Source organism: Solea solea, chromosome 18, assembly GCF_958295425.1.
Source record: "Solea solea chromosome 18, fSolSol10.1, whole genome shotgun sequence".
Classification (NCBI taxonomy): domain Eukaryota; kingdom Metazoa; phylum Chordata; class Actinopteri; order Pleuronectiformes; family Soleidae; genus Solea; species Solea solea.
The window spans coordinates 5,250,971-5,278,520 of NC_081151.1; the positions used below are offsets into that span (position 1 = coordinate 5,250,971).

Below are 27,550 nucleotides of genomic sequence, written 5' to 3' on the forward strand. Positions count from 1 at the left end.
AGGCCGTTGCCCTGGTACACGGCTCAAAAACAAGCGACGCATGAACAGTGGACAGCTGTGTGTGCTGGAGAGTGGATCCGGGGAAGATGACGTAGTGAGAAGAGACTAAAAAGACACAGAGAGAGAGAGAGAGAGAGAGACCATCTTTTGATTTGTTATTGCTTGAGGCGCCAGTGTTCAGTGCCTGTCATGTCTTGGAGGTGATGGGTCAGATTCGCAAAGATATCGCAGACGTGTCGCTGTGCACACACACGAGTGTAACACACGGCACACTGTCCTCTCTACGAAAACCAACAGCATCACACATGGGACATTGGAGTTCATCAGTGACTATCCTGGCTAACCATGGATGATAAATGAAAGTTAAGTGTCCTGTTATTCATGCAAGCTGTTGTTGTGGCCGAAAAATCACGGGTGCTCCTCCGACTGACCTGTCAGATCACTACAGGGTCAGAGTTTTGAAGAAGCGCTCAGTCAGTTTGGCTGGATCTGAGCCGACCGCTGTCTGCTTTCATCTGGCCGCAGGTTCAGTCGACCAACACGCACGGACAAATAGGTTCAAGATGCGCGTTGGACGCGTGCGATTATTGCCGACTGTAATAACAAATTGCCACTTGAGAATAATAAAGACATAATTCCTTTCTATTCACTCACTCCCGCTTTTATCCTCCACAGGAGGTACGTGGAGGATAAAGCGGGAGCCAATCCCAGCCGACGTAGGGTGAAAGAGTGGGGTGCACACGCTGGACAGGTCGCTAGCCCAGTGCAGGGTGAACTCACAGTGATGTAGAAACCATTCACTCTCACATTCAGTCAATCTAGAGGGTCCAATTTACCTAATGTGTGTGTTTTTGGGGCTGTGGGAGGAAACTGAACCCCACACACATGGGGAGACCATGTGAACCATGGGTGTCAAACTAATTTTTTAGTTCAGGGGCCACATACAGTGCAATTTGATCTCAAGTGGGCTGGAACCAATGAAGTAATAGCATAATAATATACAGTATAAACAACAAGCACTACAAAATTTTCCCTTTATTTTAATATTAAATGATAATTAGATTTTAATGTGGAATTTTCAGAAATTCATCCTGCGGGCCGAATTGGACCCTCTGGTGGGCCGGTTCTGGCCCACGGGCCATATGTTCGACACCCCTGATGTAAATGCACAGAAAGGCCCTTAGTCCAAACAAGATTTGAACTGGCAACCTTCTTGTATTCAGCGATAAGTGTGTATACTTTTATTATAGCTATATTATATCTTATTTCTGCCACATGTAATGCAAGCAAAGCCGATTTATTGTTGATTTTTTTGTGTTCCATTTAGAACTGTACGCATGTATCTTAGCCTCTGCAAATTGAGGGATAAAGAGGAAACATTAAGTGCATATGTAGAGAGAACCATGTGCTATTAAATCAGCTGTGTTTTGTCCTTACCTGCGGGCTGTAGTGCGTTGTTGAGCTCGCTGTCGCGGGGGGTGGGCACGTGACCGTTGAAGGAGTGCACGTTGTTCTGTCCGCCTCTGTGTCCATGCCAGTTCCTCTGCTCGTAGCCGTTCGTCGCGGGCAGAGCATTGGAGATGATCGGCCCAGAGGACGACGGATAGCGCTTCACAGTGCGCGAGGTCCCGGTCTGCTGAGAGGACGTGTCAGGAGGTCCCCGTCTCATTTGGGTCCTGTCAATCACATCATCACAAGACCATAAACACATGACCTCAGGTAAAAGGTTAACGTCCTGCACATCTATTCACTCACATACTCCCATTAGCTACAAATGAGGATCGCTAAGGAATCCATTAAAGCTCCATGACGGTAAATGATATCCCTGACGGGCAAAATCAGCTGCCTCAGGTCATAGCTTTGGTTCATGGATATTATCCATGAGACACAACTATTTCAAAATGATTTTGTTTTAATCAAATGAATAAAGCCATATAATTCTATTCTGTTAGTCAGAAAAGCATGACCCTCATAAATTGCGAAAGACTGAGTTAAACATAAAAGACGTTTCAAGGGAAAAAGAACATTTCATCACTTTAAAAAAAAAAAGAAAAGATAAAGAAAATAAAAGATTCAGATCAGACAACCAAAGGGATTACGGCTCACAGGTCCCAAAACCTCTCCATCACCTACTGCATGAAAAGATTATGAACTCCCTATTCTGTCTGTGGTCACAGGAAGCAACACCCTGAGGCCTGCACCGAGTGGGAGGAAGTATTAAAGCGAGCGTGGAAGAACAAAGTTCTACCAGAGCTGTAAGGGGCAAATTTTTTACCAGTGAGCACTTGATTTGGGTCAATTTCTAAGCCTGTGTTGTGTAACATGGAAGCTTGAGGGAAGCACGTGCCTCTCATACAAACACGCAGACAAGCCTACCTCTTTGCTCGTCTTGTATAGGAAAGCTCCGGGATTCAGTCCCATTAAAAAAAAAAACAGAAAAACATCTGGATGTCAGGGATCTGCCCCAACTGACAGTCAGCAGAGCAGGACAAAGATGAACAATGTGGGGCAGATCAGAGGAACAGCTCTCCAAAGCACACCTGTGGCCCTGTCGTGTAATTGTGGCTGTAATCAAAAAAAAAAAAAACCGGACGAGGATATAAAGCATCGCGTCCACATGTATTCTATGTGGATTTTAGCCACATATCATGTGCGGTATAAAACCACACGACAACCATTGGGTAAACAAACACACATGTGCATATTACTCTAACCAGCTTGCAACACACACACACACCGTCCCAGACACAGCACAAGCCTGCGCACGTCTCCTCTTTTCACAGGAGTGCAAGCCACATTCCTGCTGCCAATGGAAACGGGACACTTAATGAAAGGGAGGAAAAAAAGGAGTTGAATGTTTGATAATAGTCTCTCACGTCATCCTTTCAGAGAGTCCACCTATAAACTCTGACAGCTGCTGATCCAGATCCTAAATCAAAAGGGCGAGTCCTGGATATAGGATGTGTCACGGTGGGGAAACGAGAGGCGTTTGTGTCACGGGGTGGTAAGGACACTCCGAATGATGACAGGATTTTTTTTTTTCCAGTGACACCTGGCCTGCAAGCATCCTGCTTCACTTCCCTGGCTCGGCCAGATGTTTCTGCCTCAGTCTCAATGGCAGAGTGACTTCCTCGCAGCATGAGGTCAGGGCTGCTGCCCCCTCTCTCTCCCCGCAAATCACGGGGGCAGCAAAGGGTTAGCGCAATTAACTGTGTCCATGTTTGATGTCATCATTAGGAACTTCAAGGTTCCTTCCGATCCAAGGAGGAACCGCATCCCCTGCCTCGTTCTGGGCGACTTGAAAGCAATTCCGAAGTCCACGTTACTTCACAAGGTCTAAACAAACAGATGGTTATTGAATTATTGGGGGGGGGAAATGACGACGAATTTACAGGAAATTGTCCGTAAGAAATTAACCGATCAAAAAATGCATTCGTTGACAATGTCTGGTTTATTTCATCGAGCGAGTCGTTTCTCCAGAAGAAGAAAACTGCACGGCAACAACCGTGGTACGAGATAAAGCCGCAACCATTCCCGCCACAACAGCCATGACAGTGTCATCTACCAGTGCTGAAAGTGCTGAAGTGACAAACTATCTCCTCTGGATATAAATCCATGATCCCACAGGTTGGTCAGGTGACATCAGAGTGGAAGTTATAATCTGCAGCCTGATTTAACGACAGGCATACTGATATTAGGTAAGGGCGTGTAAGTGCATTAAAAAACGGAATAAAAGAGGACATTTAGACACCGTGTGACTGAAATGTTCATCCCCCTGCTGCATTTCCCTGTACTGGAAAAAATAGTGGAAAGAGAGGGAACGTTTGGACTGATGAGGAAACCACAACATTCCTCCACAGCAAATATTATAAGCGATATATTTCACTGTAAAACTAAAGCTAATGTACATCATTTAAAGCTTAAGGTGTTTCTATCATTAATGATTAACGTACAAGTTGGTTCAGGAAAACGTACGAAATTTGAAACCCAACTCCTTAGTGTTACAGTAGTTATAATCATTGGATCACTTTTTCCCCTTCAGCTCTATATGGAGAACCTCCTAAGCTCATGAATGATCACTTCACCGAAAACAACACACAACAATTTAGAGCTTTAGAGAGGGAGCTACTTACACTGTGTGCTGACAAACAGCAGTTTAATTCACCCAGATTCACCCTGAGCTGCAAGTTGCAAAAAACCTCATCGTGTCAACATGTCTGGGAATTGAGGAGGCATATTCTTGAACCGGACTAACGGTATACCACACTATGCTTGGCTAAAAAACCACCTTGTTCTGGCTCCACGGCCTTGATGTTGGTATCAATCGTCAGATCTAACTCGTGGAAAATAAAGTGCATAAGAATATCTAATAAAACAAGGTTCAACATTAAAGGGAGTTTTACTTTACTTACAGTGCGAGGCTCGACTTGGTTTTAGATGCATGACCAAATATTATATCGAGTTCACAGAACATGTGTTCAATAATTACATTCAAAGGGAAAAAACATTCTTGTGCGCCGCTGATAAATGTCCGTCCAAACGCTTGATCAAAGCGTCGGTTTGTTTGATAGCAAAAAGGGAGGCCTCCACCTAAGACACAGACTCACTGACGTTGTCCACTTATACTCATCATTATTCATTTCACATTTTGTGGAAAGCAATTAGGAGCAAACCTAATCACATTTGTGGAAATTACAAATCAAAGTTCTGGCCAACGATCTCCACTGTGTGCATGAAACTTCCAACGCGTCAGTGAAAGAATGACTTGGCGCTCGGTCGCGCTGAGCTGATCACGCCATTGCATTACGACGTGCGTGATTATTAGTCGTTGTGAAGAAGGGGGCGACGGGCGGCGTGAATGACAGCTGAGCCACTTGACCCAGCAGATGAGTTGGAGCACAAACAACACGTCGTCAACCGCTGCAAGAGCACGAGCCAGCACCGAACCCTGGAGGACGGTCGAGGAAGAAAAAAAACAACAAATCCTCTGATCTTTCTTTCTGTAGACCGTGCTGTCATTAGGACCTTTTTAAATTTGACTGGCGAGCAAAATGCTAGGTGTGCTTTGAAGTTTTGATCAAAGTGCCTGGAGGGGGGGGGGAGTGGAAGTGCCAGGAAAATCCATAGTGAGGATTTGGACACCACCACTTCCCATCCTCCCAGTGGTGACTGGGTTGTTTCTGGGAGACAGGAGCCTCACGGACACAGGGGGAAATTCTTTATTTATGTGATGATCCTGTTCACGCTCACACACACACACTCATACAAGCAGTGACCCAGATCTTCTGGCCGTGTTTACATCTTAAACCATTTGCTTAGCCCACTTGGCATGACTGGGCCATTACAGTGTTTATGTGAAGCAGTCCACAGCAACGTATGGGCTACAGCTGACTCACTCACTAACAGTTAAAGGAATACTTCACCAGTATGTATTTAGCTTTGTATTACCAGAATAGGGCTAGTATTTTTGAAAAATTGTGCTTCCCAACCTCAGAAATATCTCCATTCTTTTTGGTGACACTTGGTCCTGTTAGCGTAACTGTTAGCAAAGATGGCAGACACTGTTTACATTATGGGAATGAAGTCCCGTCCCACTACGAGTGGGTCTAAAAAGTGTGGAATTAGCGTTGCAGTGTCACTTGGTCACTTGGTCCGAAGCTTAGAACTGCTACGCTATATAAGACCCACTTGTAGGGGAATGGGACCTCATTCCCAGAATGTAAACGGTAAACAGTGTCCGGCATCTTTGCTAACAGTTACGCTAACAGGACCAAGTGTCGTTGGTAGGCACATAACAAAAAAAAGAATGAAGATATTTCTCGGAAACTAGGAATGAGGTCCCGTCCCACTTAAAGTGGGTCTAAAAAGTGCGGAGTTAGCGTTACAGTTTGGTCCAAGCCTTGGTACGCGGCTTAAAACTGCAACGCTAATTCCTCATTCCCAGAATGTAAACGTGTCCGCCATCTTTGCTAACAGTTAAGCTAACAGAACCAAGTGTCACTGGTGAGCACGTAACAAAGCAAAGAATGAAGATATTTCTCAACTCAGGGGAAACTGAGGTTGGGAAACACAATTTTTCAAAAATGCTACCCCTATTCTCGTAATACAGAGCTAAATGCAAATCGCTGAAGTATTCCTTTAAGCCTCTTCCAGTATACTCTGTCCCTATAAATCTCCATATAAAAACAAAGCATATTTGTCAGTTCATTTGAACGATAAGTTATAGATTTGCTGGCCTTTAGATGCCAAGTCGGCTGAAACAAGTCTCAGGATTCCGATATGAACTTTGTTTTCCAGGATCACACAACACTTCAGCACAAGTCTACCTTGGCAAAGCTCATTTTTCATTTTGATTCGTCTGAGAATATCAAACGTTGAACCCACAAGTAATGGCTTGGATTTTTTGGCTCACGGCAGCTAATGCAAAAAAAAATAAAAAAAATAATAGATTGATATGAAAAGCTCGTCTGGTGGTTGTCTGAAAGACATTTGGCTCGGAACGGACTGTCTAAACACGGGCGTCTGACAGCAGGCAGAAGTGTCTGAGCATCCCAGTCTGGATCGCACATACACACAACTCAACAACAGTTCCCAGCTTTGTCGCTTGGTCCCGTCACAGTCCACTGGTGTTGGACTACACATGACCCTCAGTGTGTGACAAGTGGCAAACCTCTGAGATCGTAGCTTTATCCAGTCAACACAAGAGTCCCATTATCCAGAGACAAAATCACGTCATTATTTGTTTGAATTCTTTTATTTACCTCTTTCCAGCAGGCAGCTTCAGCCAAAAACCTTTATTACGTAAGAACGGAGCATAATTAGGGCAATTTGAAAGCTACTTGGTAAACGGGTGAACTCAAGTTGATGGTATTCAGAGCAAGCGTGACTCAAAGTTTATACACGTTTCATGTCCTTGTCCTATGCAGTTGGTCTGACGATGCACCGCCGCTGTCTAAAAAAGCATTTGCTGAAACAATGAAAACGTTGTGTAGTGCTTTAACCACTGCAAGGCGTGGAACACAAGAATCATAAGTCTCTCGGGGGACACGCACTTTTTTGTCAACGAGGACCGTGCCTCGCAGAGTTTACGGCGTGTTGGGGGAACAAACAGTTTCTGGATACAACAAAGCACACTGGCCCCCGTCCCAAGACTTTTATGTGTTCCCCACAGAGTGTTGGAGCACAAGTTACAAGATTTGTAAGGAAACAAAAAACATGACCCCTAATATTAGGAACAGGAGTTTACATCTCTATGCTCTAGATTTGGAATCTGTGAATAATAAGGGAGATGGTTTTTTTCCAGCAAAGGCCTCGTCATTCTCCACATTTCACAGACGAGGAAGGAGAGTGCAGACTGTTCTAGTCCCGCGAGGCGTTATCCAAGAACATTAGCAAAGACCTACACTGTCATTCTTTTCTCTTTACTCTTGCTCGTTTCTTTTGTGTGTGTGTGTGTGTGTTATGAATCCTGCGACATCCAAAACATTAACGATTTAATTTAGCTAAGAAAACATTCCAGATTATAACGGTACTCAGTTCCAAGTATGACTCGTTGGCTTGCGAATTTTAATTTATAAAAAAAAAAAAGGCCCACAACTTACTTTTTGGGCATGTTTTCCAGTGTTTGATGTCGCGCTAAGGGCTCATGGAGCGTAGGGAGGGGGGAAAAGGTTAATCCAGAATTTGGTCGGTCTTAACGACCGTGGTGTATTTTAGGAGGTGAAAAAAAGTCCCTGTGGCCTGAGAAATAATTAATCCTTTCTTACCCACCCAGTCAATGCAGCAAACCATCTGCAGCACCAGCGGTCAAACCCCATTGTGGTCACACTCGTCAGACTTTTTTACGCAGAACGCCCAGTTATTCATCCTTCGCCGCCAAAATCCCCCGTACGCTTCTTTCAATAAACCCTGAGGTTTGATCCTTAGCATGTTACCAACGCATACACCTAACTTCAAGCAACAACAAAGTCATGCAACAGCATGGTGGTAAAAAAAAAAAATTGGTGCTCAAAAATAACTCTGTCACATATAAGTCTGACCCTAAATTACAGCTTTTGTGGATGTTAAACCTCTGGTCATAAATGTCTTAACCTCCAGAGTCGTGGCTTTTCTCACAGCCTGTTTTGCAAGATAGCGATGAAGCTGGAAACACTTATAATAATGAATATTGTAGGACTAATGTCCATGTACTACCACCTCTAAAGCCCACCAACTTATTAACATGCTTATTCACTAGTGTTTAATTAATGCAAAAAGTATGAAAACCTTTGGATTTTGCACCAGACTCTTTCTCAAGGCTGGTATTTTGGAGACGTTTATTTGATCAATGTGTTTATTTTAAAGAATTAAAATGTGTTTTCTGATTTTTCAGCTCAATAAATGTGAATACTTTCTGGATTCTTTGCTCCGGGGAAACACTGATCAACATTTTCTGGCATTTCACAGACAAAACGATTACTTGATTAATGGAGAAAATGATCGACAGATGAATCGATTATGAAAATAATTGGCTTGTTGCAGCCCTGAAGCACACGACTCCTCATAAAACAGTCAACTGACGTGCTCGTTACTAAACTGTTTCCCCTGCTTTGATGAACCAACTGCTGGCTTTGGCTGCAGGCGTGGATATTCAAGGGCTTAAAATCCCAAATTATTCTCCACTCATACTATTGAAGCTTTTGAATTGCGTAATCGCACATCAGTAACAAGACGCGCGGTAATTTTGGATCGTCTGCGAGTGTGGAATGTCGTTTTTTTTTATCTCCAAACACAAAAGTGTCGACGGGGAAACATACATGGGAATATCATAAGAGAAATGCTATATGGGGAGACTATGCCAAATGCGAGCTCACCCAGACACTCGGCATGAGAGTACAGTAATTGGCGATCCTTTTACCGGGGAAGATTCCAGCTCAAGTATAAACATCCTCTCACGCCGAGCCAGGAAAACAAGGTGTGTGTACACGTCTGTCTGAGCGCCAAATGGCATGAAAAAATGAAGTTATGTGCTTTAATGTTTTAGTTTGGCACACAGATTTATCTTTGATCAGTCTGGTTGTCCTAGAAAACAGACTTTTTCGGATTGTGGCATTTGATATCTGAGGTTCACAGAGTGAAAACCACACAAACGTATAAAAAAGGTATATGTGGTATAACGTGTATACCTGCGTATCACGTAACGATCAGGAGACTTCAGATGATGGATCGTCACCTGTCAGAACTCATTTCACCAGAGAAAGTTCCTATCCAACTATTTTGATAATTGATTATTCGGTTTGAGTGTTTCCTGAAGCATTAAAACCAGTTTCTGTGATTGTTTCAACTTCTTTACTGTAAATATTTTCTGGTTGCTCTGTAAGACAAAGAAATCGTTGTAACTGAATCATTTTTGTTTTGTGGACAAAACGAGACATTTGAGATTGTCGTCATTTCCAGATTTGACAAACACCGATCAATATTTTTCAAAATGTTATGACATTTTATGGACCAAACGATGGAAAATAATCGACAGATTAGTCGATTATGAAAGCCCTACTTCAGATGATGGATCATCACCAGAAAAAATTCTCACTGCGATTATAACCCTCCTTGAATAAGTGTAATTTCCCAATCAATTACTAGAAGTTGCAAAGAAAAATATGTTATTTATTTATAGGCATTAAATGGTAAGATTTCAGATTATATATATGAAGATGTGTGAAAGTTTCCTATAAGGCTATTATAAGTATTCAGTATTATTAAACAATGAAAAAAGAAAAGAAATATATGATCAAATTTGGACTAACAGTTGCCAGCTTTGCTATAAACAAGGAATCACAGGAAAACACCAAGTCACAGAAACATGTTAAGCGCTTTAATGATAAGCTGCTTTCTCCTCAACTAAGTTCTTCACGCATGGACGCACAAGGCCAAACATCAGTGAGTAATTAAGGCCCGGCCGTTCTTTGATAAAAAAATCTCTACTCATTATGACTGGGATAATTGTGGGTCCTGGCAGAATATTTCCCCTTGTGAAAAACTGGGTGTGCTGAGGGCTTATCGCACCAGCCACAGAGGCTGGACTGAATCATGTCCTCCGTCTGGAAACGGCCCTTCCAGGACTCTTGTTAGCAGCAGCAGCAGCAGCAGCGAGAGCCTGGGTGACATGAATTACAGCGGGGCTGGATTGATTCAGAAAGCTGTTTTATTCTCCTCCGGGGGCATGAGGCCATTTTTTATTAGTGCAACAACAAGTCTCCACCGGAAAGCGAAAATAAAAAAGTTTCATGTGAAATATATGCGGCAATAGCTGGATCGAAGAGCTAAACAGACACACACACACACACACTTCTGCCGACATGAAAATAGATTTTCTGTGAATTCGACCTGAGTTAGGTTTCATGACATCAAAAAACTGCTGTCTGCTTCATCACAGGCCAAAAACTGAACTTGAAATAACAAGTTTTCTTTTTTTTTTATTTCCAGGGGGCATTCGCAGTTGCAACCTGTCTGTTTTCACCTCTGCATTCATAAAGTGAGGTTTTCAAGCTATTAAAAAAATAAATAAAAAATCTAAAAAGAACACGACTGAGGCAAAACCCACGCGGTTGTTGTGGTTCAGGGACCAGAATCAAAAATGCCTGAAGACACGGAGACTTGAGAGGTCATTCGATACGCTCTGGTTTATTGTAGTTGCTCTGATCATTCACTTAATCAAATGCCACAGGACAGGCAGCAGGCAGAGCCATTACAAAGTGCTGACTGAGACTATAAACCTTCGCTGGCCGGTGTCACGTGTCAGGCTGCTGCGACAGCGAGCCAAGAGACGGCTTCTGACAAGACCTAAAACATCAACAACATAGGTTTTTTTCCCCCCCCTTTCTTTTTTTGTAATGCCAAGAATTAACAGACCATAACGTGACTTAAATAAATTAGAGAGCCTCCGATAGACTGACTTCTATGAAACGGAGTCAGGCCGGGTTTACTGTGAAATTCCACAGAATGTGATGTTACGCACGCTACCGTGTGCCTCAGGGTTACAACATTACCAAAGCTGTAAGTAAGTAAGTCACGTGGGAGTTGTAGTTTGTGTGGGAATGGAGTCTGCGAATACTGTACACAACCTGAATCCCTGCTACGTTCAAATCTCCGGCCCAATCTCCATATCCAAGCTTCCCATGGATGCACCTCACTTTTCCATGAAGAACGATACATTGGGCCGTAATTGCTTAACAATAGCATGGGGGGGGGGGGGGTCTGTGCCAATCCCAGTTGACATAGGGCAATAGGCAGGGTCACACCTTGGACAGTTCGCCAGTCCATCACAGGGACACATATAGAGACAAACAACCATTCACTCACATCTAAGTTCAGTTTAGGGTGTCCAATTTACCTAATCCCAATATTGCACCCGGGTCTTCTTGCTGCAAAGGCACGAGTTCTAACCACAACACCAACCGTGTGGCCTCTTTGAGTATCCAAACAAATGTTTAAGACGAGCGTAGATGATGGATTGTTGTCATTAAAACGTACCAGAAGTCACCAAATGTTCTTCTTTTATGGACCAAACATGTTCAGTCCTGCCCCCCACTGCAGGGAACTCATATAAAACATCACCTGTGGCTCACAGGACTTCACTAAATTGGGAAAACTTTCAACACCACTGCAATATCAACAAACAGCTGCAGCTCCCAGCACAACACAGATGACAACAGAAGTACCGACAAAAGCATAAAAAGCAGAAGGTTTTATCAAGTGAAGCCCAGTGGGCCACACAGGAAGGTGTCCAACGCTAAGCCAGGATGAGAACTTAGTGCAAACATAGTGATGATGCTGCAGTTCAGGAACTGTTTTTGAAACTTACATTTAGCCTCTTTAAACACGTTTAAAAAAAAAAAGAAAAAAGAAAAGGGAACTTAGATGTGTACGTTTGCCCCATTTGGAAATGAAGGCCCAGTGCTTGGCCGTCACAGAACCCTTTCATCCTCTCGTGCAAACAGAGCGACTGATGCGCAGCCCTGCTGCTAATTTGCACTTTCATCACATTCCCCATAACTGGGAGATGGATGCATTCTCCATCTGCCTAAGCCCCCAGAGCTGGAGGCTGGACTGCATCCTGGACGAGGCACTCGTCTCCTTATAAGTGCCGCACAGTGTTTGTCCCTCCAACAGCTGCATCTGCACATGCATGATGAGATAGATGCGGGACTGCTGGCACTACAGCACAGACAGTGTTCTGCACGGGGCTTCGGGAAAAGTTGGGATGGAGAACGAGGCAGTGAGACATATCTGTCCCACGCCAAGTGCTGAGTTCTCTATGGTCCTTTGTTCCCTCTGGCCTAGCAGGAAGCCAAACACTCATGGGGCTCATTTGGATTCATATTTTTAGAAAGCAAAAAAAAACAAAAAAAAACCAGCAACTCTTCCTGGTCTGCCTTGCTCAATGTTGTCGTTTTTAACTCCCACACAATCGACACCATATTTACATTTACACACGTTTTGACAACTTATGCCGATGTAAAATGGAACAAATTCAGTTTCATTGTCCCTTGAGTTCACCTGAGGACAGGGTGGCCTCCACACGGCTAACTCATAGTTAGCAAGAGCTACACCATGACCCCCAGCGATGTCACAAAACCATGGCAGAGGACGTCCATGCTCCGGAAAGACTCGATCCATTCACACGACAAGTGAAAATGTTCACCAGAGGCCGGGGCCGGGCGCAAAGGTCAAGCAGTTGTAGCACCAGCACGACCAACACAAACATGCAGCGAACCAGTGGACCCACACGGGGACACAAATCAGCTCTGGACACATGGTCATACACCTGGTTTGATCCTATTCATGTGAGAGGCACGCACACGACCTGTGGGGATTACATTTTACTTTACCAGGCAGCTATGCCTTTCGCCCGACCGATTCCCGCCAGCAGACGAAAAGGAAGACGTGAGGACGGGTTGTGTTCACGTTCTCATGGAGCGGTAAAGCAGATTGCCAGGTGGTACAGTAGGAGAACTTTCCCAGGGCTGGATGTTTAGAAGTATATTTTAGTTCTACAAACACTCGAATCTGATCAAAGGCAGAGGCATGAAGAGTATTATGAGATGGAAAGCTACTGTGGGGGTTTGGGCTTCTCCTTTAATTTATTATCCTCTCCACTGAGTTATGAGAGAGCTGTTGAGTGAATTTCCACTCTTGCCTTTTGGGCGTTTAGGGTCATATTTTACTCGAGCGCTGCGTTTCTTTTACACGGGCTAGGCCAAGATCTTCCGCGATGGTTGCAACCAAGAACGCCGGTGATGACTGTGAAACAATATTTCAGTACAGGTGCTGAGGTCACCTCGAGGATTTTGACAGAGGCTCCTGTCAGCGCTGGCCATGCGGTTTGTCTGTAGTGGGAGTGAACTGCGGAGCAGTGATCCATGATTAACACGGAGAACTCCCACCATGACCACAGTTTCCTCTGCGAAACAGCTGTGTGGCTGTGTGCAAAGCCTTGAGTCAACAAGCCGCACAACCACCAGTCCTATTACTCACTGGGCAAACAGTGGGTCTCACTCTGATATAAGCATAACAGTTAATGTGGAGAAGGATGTATGCATCACCCACTTTGCAGGTCTTCTGCTCCAAGTTACTGGGTGTTTTTTTATTTTCCATCAACATCTCAGTACGTTACTGGGTGGGACCTCGCTTGTGATCGTCCCTGAGGCAAATCACACTTCACTTCACTGTAACGAACCAATAGTGCGACATCTACGTGACAATTAATACAGATTTAATCGTTGTCCATTACACTTTTACGATAAGCCAAATCAAAATGTAATAATGCTACTAAACCTTATGTAAGAGAAAAGCCCGTTAATGGCATTAAGTATGTAGCTCCAGTAATGGAAAGTAGGGTCGGTCTTTCCAGTTTCGACCACAAAACTGAGTGCCTACTCAAAGTTATTGGATATTAGGCTTAAAATCAACACGCTACCACACTTGCGATGTGGTGACGAGCTTTGCACCGTGAGATGAATCTAAGTTAAACAGTCAGCGGGTCTAAAGCTCACGTTCTATGAAACCGTAATGAGAAAAGCACACAGGGATAATGTCATTGATGAGGTGCCAGTCGATGGCGGGAAACTGACGGGGAAAAAAAGTGAGGAGAATAATCCACCGATGCTTTTTGTGACAATTATATAAACAAAAATTAAGATTTGATGTTTATGTAATGGTTGGGACCGGCCCAGTAGCCCAGCAAATGTTTCAAGCCCTGATGGGCATCGAGATGACACCCCCATTAAACTCTGGAAGCTATGTTTAACTTTTTTTTTACAACCTTAACCCATGTGTTTTCACAAAAAATAGACAGAGGACTTAGGAAATGAATGTCATCACGTTCCCCAGCAGTGGTTATAGACAACGTCTATTTTCAATAATGCACCAAAGACAGAGGGATTTTCTTAATTGTTACGTATAATCTTCAGTTCAAAGATGACGGCAAAAGTGAGCCGAATGCAGTACGACTGTGAACAGCTGTGCGGCTCTGTTCTTCAGGTATGTGCTGCCAGCTGTCCTCACTCTCATTATGTAACAGACACCAAAGAGACACAACTTTAAGAGGGACGACCTGCACACAACACACATATCCTGCTCTGCCCTGCTCCATTTCCTGCCAATGACTAATGAATATTATCCATGTGTTCTGGCCTGGACTGCTGAACCACTGCCCCAGACCTTCTGAGTTAGATATGAAGACGAGGGTCTCCTGTTGCCAGTCTGTGCTGCTGAGGACAGCGGTCATGGGGAAACGGTGGGTTTACAGTAAAACGCATTTGTTCCGCAGCACACGTTGTCATTTATTTGCCGGCTACACATGTGTGTATCTTACATAGGTTCTGTTGTACCTATTTTTAGTTTTAGAGTTTTAGATCCCACATAAGAGACAGCTGAGACCTTGGGGACACAGCTGAAAGGGTCAGAGGAAAGGTGGAAGCCTGGAGACAGGAATACAACAAGAGGGAGTATGGTATGGAGCGGTGTTCCTGTCCTCCGATATGCATTGAACAGGAGGCACCTCATATGTTTTGTCCATCCCACCAAGACTTTTTAACCCAAGACTGTCACTGATAAATGTGCTGGAGCCATTTCAGTAGGACTATTTATGAAGCCGTTTAATCTCTAAAATAACATCTCACAGTGGAGGAGTGCCTGGACGAGGCTGACAGCATGTCTACCATCAATCAACTTTAACAGAGCAGAATCCCGGCTCAAACAAGCTCAAACTTTTTGGGAGGGAAGGATTTGTTACAAAAGGTTTGGCCCATAGATGCAGGCTTACTATCACAAAGGTGCTGTCGTGTATTAAGCAAAGCTCCCCAGATTAGTATCATTTATGGTTAAGAGTAGAACATTTTGCAGTTATTCAACAGCTTTGTTCCACCACCTAAAAAAACCCCAACCAAATACTCTACTGGCGGCAGGACTGCCTTTAAGGATCTGGTATACTTCCGCGCACATGCCGCATGGGCCGAAGTGCACGTCGCATATCGCAGACCTTGGTCAGTATCCTATAGTATCCCACTTCCCCCATCGGGTGGCGGTACCAGCCTAGATGCAGGGGATAGGACGCATTCCTACCAAAGAAGAAGAGAGCGATGCTACGGCTCCCTCGGACACGTCTGGTTCACAGATGAAAGGCCCCCACGGGCAGGGGAGTCGGGGTGTCAGCCGGTTCGTGGGTTGCCAGGTCAAAGCTCGGATAACTATCCTTGGCAACTACTTCTTGCTGTCCACGCGCACCCAGCGCCGGTTCCAAAATCTGGGCAGCAGACCCAGTGGGTCCACATTGGGTCAGCAAGCGCGGAAGTATACCAGGGCCTTTAGGCATAGGCATGTACAAGCGACTCGTTTAGCAATATATCCGTCACGCGTCGACTGATATCTCTTGCATTTCTTATCCAAACAACGTTAAAGTCCGCACTGCACACACTGGTGCCATTAGTAAGTCACCTGCCAAGTGTGAAGCCTGTCGAGCGACCTCATTGGCAGATATGTGATAAAGAGGCAAACAGAAAGGACACATCTTGCAAATGTTATCCAAACAATGTAAATGTCGATGCCGCACACACCGGTGTGTTGTTGTCCTTCTTCTTCTCTGTAATTTCTTGCAGGCTTTTGAACCTTCAAGCGTGCAATTTACAACTGAGTAACTCACAGACACCTCAGGGCAACATCTGCCTATAGTACTTTCTCCATGTGAAAGGAGTGGAAGTGGCTCATTTAGTGATATATCTGTCGTATTTCGACCAATATCGCTCACAATTCTCATCCAAACAACGCCAAAGACGGCGCTGCACACACTGGTTCCATTAGTAAGTCACCTGCCAAGCTTGAAGCCTGTCAGGCAAATGGTTTGACATTCCTGGAATCAATAAAGGGATGTTTAAACATGGAAACTTAGCATTAGTAAGCTACTTTGAATCCTAAACAACACAGCATTTCATTAGTAAGCTCCTGGGTAGGAGAAACATAAAGCATGGCTAATGTAAAGGAAGTTTATAATGATTAAATGCATGTAAATGTTGTCATAATTTGGGTAATTAAAAATGACTACAATGCCAAAGCAGACACAGAACGAGTGACATTAGTTGCTGTAAACAATCCTCGTGTTTCTCAATGTCTTATCAACAAAGCCTGTGTTAAGCAACACATACTTTTTTTTTTTGCTGGCCTGTGGAGAAATTAAACGAAGCATCGACTTCCCTGAGATGTTGACAAACCTCTTAATAATCAGCTGCAGACTTTACACTTTCCCTGTCTGCCGCCTGCTGTTGTGCACTCAGCGGGGGTTTTCGGTTACAAACCACAGCTGACTGGACACTGGGAAATGAAGGCAAAAGCTGACGAGAGACTTCAAAGTGGTCGACCACTTCTCTCTTTGTTCGACAGAACAATTTGCTTTGATTGGATTGATGTTCTCTCTTATTATCATTCTTTCACTCCTTGTCTGTCTCATTGGTCTGCCCCATTCCTTCGCTACACTTATTCTTGTTCTTGGCGCCACTTGACAGGCCGGGCCAGTGACGGGGTGCTCCTGACGCAACGGGCCCAGTCCACTCCAAGAAAGACACACATATATATATGTAGTGCCTCAAACCTTCTGCGGACTGGGTACTGGGTGTACAGTGTGGCCTTTGCTCCCTCAATTGGCGGCAAATGATCCATGTGAGTCTGACTGTCTGTCCTCCCCCGCTAAACTCTTTAATTGAGCTCTTATCTCCCCCATCTGACTCTCACTCTCTGTGACCTCACGTTGCTCGTGCTTTCCTGGCTTCGCAAACAGTGGAAACCTCAGCCTGACATACGAAACCAAGACTTGCAACGGGGGAAAAAAAAACGTTACACCCCTAAAAAGATCGTTCTCGGGCCAAGAGAATGCAGAAGGTTTGCATCGGCTCATGAGGCATGTGCGGGGGCTTTAATTAGCGCAAGCGTTCAAAGGAGGAACCGATGAAAGAGACAGAGTCGTATAGTTAATATGTTTAAATTAAGACATTTTACAATTTTACAATTTTGGCAGGGGTTTTTATTTTGTCCTAACAATTTCAGGGAAATCTCCCAACTCGTAATTGGATTATCCCTAAGCTGCATGTTTGGAAGTTTTGCACCGCAGCAGGGGGAAAATGGCTCATCCTGATTTTTTTGATATTGCAAACACTTAGTCACTGTCAACAGAGACATTACAGTGAAAATAGTCATAGTGGGGGCACCAGTGACTCAGGAACACTGTCTGCTGCTTACAGTGTCGAACCATTCACCGCGTTCTCTCTCTCTCTCTCGTTGCCCATGTGTGACTCAGGGCGCAAAAATGCCCTGTGAGTCAAGAACAAAGACGACATATGGACAGCAACTGTGCACTCTTCAGAGGTCTTGTATTGATTAGTGCGTTTACTATGCCTCCAAGATAGTCATTTTGGGAATGAGGATGTACAAAACTCCTTCATGAATCATCTGCCAGCACACTCAGAAGATTTTCCTTACGCTACCGCAAACATGTGGATGGCTCAGCCAGCTTAATTTCATAACCAGCGAATAACACGGGGTCCTTATAATTAAGTAAGAGGAGTGCCATTAATGTCAGATGTAATTGAAAATGTTCAAATGGCTCAGTGGAGAGACATTACTGGTTTAAAAAAAAAGTGAATTATGACCTCAGTCCCCCAAATAAATTATGGCTCGATAACAAACAAATTAGAAAATGACTGGGTCCAGAACTGAGCGCGATATTCGACAAAATAAGTCTGAGCCCATCAAAAACACTCCCGGAAACAATGACGCCCTCCAAAACATCCCGGATCAAGAATACAGCAAAGTAATTAATCAAACCCAAAAACTTAATTTCAACAACTGGAACTCAAACCGTCGAGTTGGAGCCAAGAAACTGCTGAGCCTGTCTGCTTAACTGTCTTTGGGGAATTTGCCGAACGCATTGAAAGAGGCTTTAGTCTGAGCAATTATTAGCTGGAGACATTAGAGTCGCAGTGATTACGTGAAATCAAAAAACAAACAGAGACGGTGTCCAAGGCCAAAAAAATAACTGGTTTAATACTTCTGTGTGGTATAAATCGTGCTATATTTTAAAGATTTACCTTCATATATTTTCAGACACGGTAGTAATGGAAGTAAAATGTTTTACTTATTACTTCTTTTACATATAATTAGTTTTATATGAAGATGTAACGTGTTTTCTGATTTGATTTAATGCGGCGATGAACATAGCGAGTTGAGCGAATGGCGTGTAATGAATTACATTTATCCAAAAAGGTCTTAATAACACAGCATGTCAATTAGTTTTCTGTGGGCCCGTGTGACAGTGAGCAAACACTTATTATTAACATGTGTTCTACACATTAACGCACGCCGATAAAACAATAACACTGTTGAATTAAGATTTTTAAAGGTTATTAACCTTTAGCGCTCACATGTCACAGATCAGGTGCACTCACTGTAAATTGCAGTGGGGATAATACACAACTCCTTATATGGACATGGGGGTGTGTGTTTATAGGTCACATATTCAGGCTTTAAAAAATGTGTTTTTGAGGGATTACTAGTGAGATAAAGTAGCAATAATTGTGCAAAAGTCACAAAAGACAAAAGTGTTTTCTTTTCTTTTTGTCCATAAAAACGAGCCAAGTGAACTTTGAACTGTGACATATTTCACAAATTCAATCCGATTTTAAACATTTTGAGTAGTTTTTGCTAAGGTGTGTTTATATAGTTGGTGAAAATCAAACTCTCTATATTGCACATTCTTATAGCCTCTGTATATACTGTACGTTTACATATAGCAATGGAAAAAACAGCCAAAATGCTCTGTGTTCTAAGGTTTAAACTCTGGTGCATTGGTGTACAGAAAAAAACAGAAATTGTGTGTTGACAGTTGAACTAGTATCTATCTATCTATCTATCTATCTATCTATCTATCTATCTATCTATGAATGAAGGACCTTTGTGTACCGATCCTTGTTTGGCAAAGCTAAGAGGTTCTTTTCTGTCTATAATAAGAGGAGTCGGGGAAACACAGCTGCATCACTTACATGGTGTGGGCAGGCTGTCTGGTGGTCGCAGGTCGTGGGGTCTGAGCCTTGTTGGCCTGTCTCTCCGCGGGCCTCCTCCGCGGTTGGTCTCTCTGGAAGGGGTTGGTGCCGGGCTGCACGCGCCTCAGGGTTCCCCCGTCGCGGATGTACACCTGCTCCGGAGCCGCCTCCTCACAGCGGGCGCCCTGGAAGCCCGAGCGGCACACGCAGGTCTGCGGGCGGCTGCAGGAGCCGCGGTTCTGGCAGGGGGGCTGGCAGTCGGCTGAGGAGAGAGCACAGATGGGGATCAAGTTTTCAGCAGGTCACGGAAGAGCATGTGACCCCTGATTGTATGTAGCAGTGGAAAAGGCGTTCCCTGCTACTGCTCCTTCACGGTCTCCCATGATCGCAACACTGGGGCTCACTTTAAGTTGATTCAATCAGTGGGGGCCATTAGTTTCACTTTTCAAGCCTTTTTGTCCTTTTCATTCAGCAGCGACTCTGGAGGGGCTGTCATGTTCAATTCCTCCCGAGTCTTTAACCACCGTGTTTAGTCTAAACGTAGATCACTTACATTAAATCCTTATTCAATTTCTCACGAAGCAAAGCCTATACTTCAGGCTCACTTTAGTGCTGCAGGCAGTGATTTCCTAAAAATACCTTTGCTCACTCTTCTAAGAATACGGCGTGCTTTCACTGTAACGCGGTCAGCTCATGAGAGAATGGGAAAACGGTGGTTATTGAGGCCAACGGCGACTAACTGACACTTCATCAGAGAAAATGCCTGCAGAGCTATGTATTTTTCATCTGAGAAATAAAAAGCTGAATACTGTGAAGGGGCTTTCTATACTTGAAAGATTGAATGTGTGCATAATGTTTATCAATAGTCTGCAAATACAGCACCGGGGTCATTTCATGGCCGTGGAAAAACAATCCCGCGTCACCAGTCTACCCCATAAACCCCCCCATCACACTCCCAAATTCTCCCAAAGTGCTGTGAGGCCCATGGCACACAATTCAAAGTACACAAGCTCTCGATCGTGTGACAGAAATGCACGTTAGTCGGCGGCACTTGAGAATTTATGACATTGTCCTCAGACGGTAAATCAGGCGTCCCGGGGTCTGTGGTGGCAAGAGCAAACAGCGGCACTCCGTCAACAGCGCTGTGGAATGCTAGTATTGACACAGATGCTGTGGACGCTGACCGATCGCAGACAGGAACGCTGCCACGGCTCTTGGCAGCGAGGAGTGCTCCCACCGGGTGAGAGCGGCGGGTCTACCTGCGGCACGCTTCCTGTTACCTGCGGTGCCGCTCGGACTCCCGACGCCGCTTTGTGTTTTGTTAACTCTTTGAAAGAAAGCGCCGACGACGTGAGCTCACGACTGCAGTGCGAACATGCGTCAGTCAGTCTTTTATTTCCACAATCAACGAGCCAAAGTAACCTCCGTATTTTGTCATTTCTCCGAGGCCATACGTATACGCGTGCATCGTCAGCGTGTGGTCTGATTAAATATCCGACAGTCACCGCTCTTCTTAAGGAAGCAAATGTATTTAGACCAACCGGTTCACTCAAGCGTTCCTTTTTAACTACCCGGGAGGAAAATGTAAGCGCTTTTTTTGTGATGAAGGATACACATTTAAAGAGAATGTGGTTGTGGATTTGTATAACCTAGTATGTGATCCAAATTTTCCATCATGGATAAAATAGGAATTGCCTGAGCTCTGTTTGGCAAGAAGTTAAAAACATCATCTAACTAAAAGTACAGGCTGGCTGGGCGCCATCGCCCTCGTCCAGAGTCTGTTTAACCTCAAGTCTGGGGATAAAGCAGTGGCTCAAACAGGCCCCGGATTCCAGTGACATTATATTGCAGTGGGAGAGCTCGGTAACGTGTGAAACGACATTCTTCCAAATAAACCGTCTGGAAATGAAATGAGAAACAGTGTGAGGCAGGAAAATAACCCGATAAGTGGTGTTTCATGGCTGGCACGCGGCGAGGGGGAGACGCTTTCAGCGAAGCGACGCGTGACCTACTTTTCGGGTTTGCGGAGCACAACGTTAACGCCAGATACTCGCTGACGTTAGCGCGGACAGGTCGGCGACTCCGGGGGGGCGGCTGGGTCTGACTTGTTGCTCCGGGACTCTGCCTCCACAGCGCATCCACTCTCTGTCTCTGGTGCTCTGCCTCTTGGCTGTCGGGAACAGTGTCACAGTAATCACGCGGATTTGTCTCGCACGTCATTAAAATTAATTGCCTCGCATTCTACCCATTTCATGAATACGCGCGGCAATTATTTCCTTGCAGGAGTCGCAGTAATAATAATAATAATATGAGAATCCATCGGAAATAAAAGAGGAGGAATGGCAAACATTCCTGGCGTTTCCACTTCAGCCTTAATTACGACTGAGGATGACCGGCCAAGTTTTGGGGGATTGTGTGCAGATCCAGTTGGACTGGTATTGGCAGCGCTGGACCTTCCAAGCAAACATGCTGATCCAGGAGAATCAGTAATAAAAGACATTATTACTTTGGAAACTGCCATTTCTTGGTCTGAGCTGAGATATCTCCATTTTTAAAAGGAGGCGGGATGTCAGAAAATCATGCTACGTGACGATAGCCGTTGACAAAGTTGAAGGATGTTGTTACTAGATGAGTTAAAAATGCCAAATACCAAACGCATGACAGCCAAAATAGTCTAGAATCCACTCGCTGGTTTAAAGACATACTTTGCCAGTAGTACTTTGTTTCACAATTTTTATGAGCTCACAAAAGGAATCCTGTTCATACATTAATAACAATAAAAACAACCTTGAGGCTTTTATTGAGGCCATTCATACTTTTCTCTCGTGTATCGCAAGCTCAAGTTTGACTACGTGCGCCCGTCCAACGGAAAACTGCCAGTCTTGTCACCACTGCACTCACTGGACTCTCATTTCCAACTCAGTGCTCATTTCCAGTCCATTACAATCCACCAGAGATTCACCTTTCCCTCGCTCTGACTCAAAGTAACACAAGCAGTCAAATGTTTATAGTCTTTTCATTCAGCAAAGGGCAATTTGAAACCAATATCTGCGATAACACACACACACACACACACAGAAACCTGCCTCGCTTTGCATGGGTCAACGGGCGTACAAGGGGGGAAACCTGACATTCTGGAAAATAATAGTGATAATGAAAGCATAATCTTGGGAAGGACTACGAAGGCTGAATACCGTTATGAGATTAAGACGCTGTGAGCTGCTGCGGAGATTAGAATTTAATAGAATATGACAAAAGGCTTGTTACCCACAAAGACAAACAGGAAGCTTGGAAGCGAGAGCGAAATAAAACGAGAAAATTTTTTATGAAGCTCATTCCATCAGCCATTGCAGTGTGGTCACTGTAAAATGTACTTTGTACAAAACTGGGATATAATCTCGTATTACGACGGCGGGGAGGCTCATCCCCAGAACAGAGCTCATGAAACAGGTCGAGTGTGAGGGGTTGCGGAAGGTTCAGACTCACTCTCCGGCGAAGAAGTAGGAATTTGCTCTATTGAGCAGTTAATGCAATTGCCTCGAAACCCTAATCATTTCAAGAGAGAGTGTTAATCTCTTGACGAAATGTGATTTCCACATGGTTGCCAGAACAAATGCTATCATTTCAGGTCTGCTGCAGTGACCGTAACACGGCATGCTTCCATTAGAACCTCTCTATTGTTGTAATCAGACACAGAAGCGATGCCGTTGTACGTGAAAGTTTATCCCCCCCCCCCCCCCCCTCTGCTTTGTTGGGGAATTTTGTTAACCTGCGTCTGACCCACGACGCTGTGTACGTTATTTTTGGCCGCGCTCCGTCGTGACTCCCCGATTCAAAACTCCTAATGAGCCACATGCCACATGCAGTGTGCGGAGGAGTTCTGAATGTGAGGGCGTGCGCCCGCAACTCGCAAAGCCGACTCTAGTGAGACGTGGTGTGTTCACCGAAAGCCCCCCCGCCCCCCAGAAAAAAACCCATCCTCCATCGCATCCCAACAACTTCCATATGGTCTTTTAAGCAGGAGGGTGCCATGATATATTGTGGTCTATGGGGCTGCCTTAAAAACACTGTGGCCTCAGTGTGAGAGCGGTGCTTTCCAGTGAAGCCAGGTCGTACTTTTCTGCTGAGATGCCATTAATAAAGAAAAAAAAACATAAAAGCAAATTGTTCTTGAAGAATCCTATGCAAGTACTCGTCCCATCCTTTTTCTATTAAAGGAGATTAAACAAACAAATATGTATAAACAAAAAAGGAGAACATCTCCTCGGTCCAGACATTGTGTACTAACTGGTTTCACCGCGACTTTTTTTTTTGTCAATGGTAGCAATTAGAAAAACATGTGGCACATGAAGCCCCGGCAAGACCCCGTTTTGCAGCATAAACAGACACAGCAGCAGCTGGAGTGGAGAAAGCTGCACTCCTGGTTTTGCAGGGGAAGACAAACCGAGAGTGAGCTGTCCGGCGTGTATGTTAATGATGGGTTAGGGATGATGGGGTGTGTATTGATTACAGGATCTGTCTAATGGCCCATAATTCTTTACAGCACTGCCAAGGGAGTGTTATACACCCCCAGAACCGTGAACTGTGCAACCCCCCCCCCCACACACAAATCCACACATGACATATAAAAGCCATGGAGGGCTCCGTGGTGTGCTGTCTGTGTTGCAGTCATTTCAACGCTGGCTTAGTGGCGTCGCTACAAACACCACAGAACTTTTTTTTTCTCATATAATATAAACTGCTTTGCCGCAATGCGTTTGCATTTAAGCTTTAAAGTCCTTTTGGATCAGCTGTGTCATGCGCCGGGTGTTGATTTGTGACGTCTCGCTGTATAAACTGTACTATGGGGTGTATAGTATATACAACTGCCACACACACACACACACACACACTACACGTGGCTTAGATGGTTAGAGCATGTGCTATATGCTATATGCCTTTGAACCGGTGTCTCAACACTCAAATGTGTTTTTGTTTTGACACAAAGAAACCAAAATAACTCTTGAGGATGAGTCGGCTACATTTGAACACACTGTGTTGTGTCACTGAAAGCAGAACCGGGCCTGTTTTATCTTAGTCGGAGATAGCGAGGCTGCATTCTTTGGGGTAAGTCTTTGCAGGTCAGAAAAACGGTAACACATGCATGTCCCCGATGCTTCGCCAGCTGCTCCGCACATGGCGAAACAGGAGAAGAGAGCAGCGGGTGTTTCAAGCAAGATCGAGGAGTTTAAATCTAAACAAACAACAACAAAAAGCAAGGGTTTTATATTACTGCAACGATGTAATCGTCTCATTGAGTCGTGCACATAAAGCATGCTGTACTAATGCCGTGTTTCCACGAGCTGGAATCGCCTGGGCACGGCTTATGCAGTGATAGTACCTGGTACTTTTTTTTTTAAGTACCTGCTCTGGCAAGGTTCCAAGCAAGCTGAGGCGATAATATGTGTGACATCGTGGAGGCGTCCGACACAAGAAGCAATCCGAACAATGCCGAACTGTAGATGAGTTAAAAAGACTTAACAATCCTTAAAAAACGTGGGTTAATCTCCTGTCTGGTGTATTTAGAGACAGCACTGCTGAGAGCAGTTTCATGCAGCCGCGCAGTGATGACTCCGCCCACATTGAGGAGGTCCTACAGTATATTGTAATGGAAACACAACACTTGAGCTGGGACACCAGGTGGAAAAGGGGCTACAGTGCTGGATCTAACATCCAGAGAATCTCATTCTCTTCTTTGAACTTGAACAAATAGAATCACGGATCAGAAAAAAATGATAAACAGGTGATTTGAATCTTTAACATGACTTACATTGTGTAGCTCTTCGTGTGTTCATGCCACAGGACTTTTTGTTCTGCTCAAACATATGACGAAGACACCTGCTGCATCCTTTATTTTTGTTTAATGTTGTCATGGACAAAGAAAGCCAGAGAGCCTTTATGCTCGCAGAGGTATTTTAAGGTCGGGATGGGGCCCTATAAGCAGCACAGCAGGCCAAAGAAAGCTGGAAGGCAATCAAAAAGAAACTCCTCTCTCTCTCTGCTGCATTTCACAGTCAATCACTAACTGCTCTCGAGACTGAAAACAACTTTATCCTTCCACGTAAATGAGGCACCTCTCCTAGAGATAGCAACAGGTTTGAATCAAGGACCATGTGTGTACTTTCCAGCGAGGACGGGGGCTCCTGCTTTCATTGTGCTTGCATCATGCTGCCATATGTAGCGCGTGCTTGCGTGAAAGGCAAAAAACATTGTGAGGTATAGCAGCGTGAACCCTGGGAGTCTGCTCCGAGAGCATTCTGAATTGTTCCTTATATTTACTCTGTGTGCGGCAGACCATGCCTTTAATCCAATTACTTCAACAGCCATGTCAACTGGAAAAGCCAAGGCACCTAATGCATACTGACGCCGACACGAACACATGGAGTTTTCTTGTTCTCCGTCACTTGATTGGTTCAAAATGACTCAATAAGCCGCTATGAATTCAGAACGCCGCGGTCCCCGGAGGACGAATCATAAAGCCATTTCCACTTCGCTCCGCTCCATCTCCGCTAGCACAATCATGAGATGGATTGTAATGTGGTAACGAGCCCGCTGGAGGCATTTCCATGACATCCTTCACCGTAATGGTTCTTCAGATGCCACCGTCCTCTCAGCCTGGGATTATTGTAGCTCAGACTATAATATTATGTCCTCTATGATATCCTTTTCATTCGTCCATCCATTTTCTACCGCTTTAGCCTTCGCACGAGGGTCGCGGGTGGGCTGATGTGCTAATCTCAGCTGACATAGGGCAATAGACGGGAGTACACTGGACAGAACTGGACCCTGTCCATCACAGGGCCACATATAGAGACAACAAACTATTCACTCTCAATTTAGAGGGTCCAATTTATCGAATATTGCATGTTTTTGGACTGTGGGAGGAAAATGGAGAACCTGGAGAAAACCCACACACACAAACTCCATGCAGGAAGACCCTTCTTCCAACCAGGGCTCGAACCCAGGCAAGAGTGCTAACCACTACACCAACCGTGTGGCCCCCCTTCATTCAAAGTGCAAAAACAAAAATGATGAAGGAAGGAAAGTAAAGTACATTTTCCAGTAACACGGGCTTTCGGATGTTTGAATATAATGTCCAAAAGCTGGAAACTAAAAATTAGAAAACAGTAATTTCACAGCGATAGATAACATCTAATGGAGGGTTACTGTATTTAGCATAAAACATGGCCAGCAATTTGGGCTTTCATCCGAAATCCACAACTAAGTAACTTACTATTTTGTAAACAGGTTTCCATTCATGATTAAAAATAAAAGAAAAAAACAATGCATGAATGTAGCAAATTGTACCGAGCCAGTACGCAGGTGTACAAACATTCCACGTTATTGACGTGTTTTATGAATGACCCGTTTCCATGGAAACCGTTCTATCTGGATATTTGACATTGGGAGTGTTCAGCTCAGCATTCATTGTTTTTAGACGCTGACAATATGGCCTCCCTCTGTTCTTCATCGAAGCAACAGGAATCCCAAACACAGTGGGGAATAAATAGAAGTGCATAAGCGCTGACCTAGAACAGGACGCTCCTTGACGGTAGCTTCACTCCCCGCTTGTAAGTTAAAAAAAAAAAAAAAAAAAAATGACTGAAATAAAGCCAAGCTCGCACCTGGTCTCACTCCATAACCAGCCGACCACACCACGCCACACGACACACGCACACATCTTTGGTTCTTAATAATAAAATTGGTTATGTAAAACCTGAGTCATAAAAACAAAAAAACTTGGTACCTATAATTACTACAGTTAGCAAGACCAGACGAGAAATACACACGACACAGCAGGGGGAAAACACAATTTTCTAAATGGATCAAAGCTTTCAATCACACAACATTGGTTATTTTCTGCTCAAGGAATTTTCACTTGAAAACACAAACGGGTCTGTTAACCATCCAGAGCTGTCCGCACCGAACATGCCAGCGCTTGGGCA

At 44.4% G+C, this 27,550-nt stretch overlaps 1 protein-coding gene across 1 annotated transcript in view; it reads right to left on the minus strand.

Annotated features, from left to right (window-relative positions):
• LOC131444517 (latent-transforming growth factor beta-binding protein 2-like) overlaps window positions 1-27,550 on the minus strand; it is an 88,037-nt gene that overhangs the window by 54,469 nt on the left and 6,018 nt on the right. The window contains exons 3-4 of the mRNA XM_058614900.1: window positions 19,566-19,827; window positions 1,438-1,676 (exon numbers count right to left, since the gene is read on the minus strand). Coding sequence (XP_058470883.1) covers window positions 1,438-1,676; window positions 19,566-19,827 — 501 coding nt within the window. The remainder of the gene's footprint in view (window positions 1-1,437; window positions 1,677-19,565; window positions 19,828-27,550) is intronic.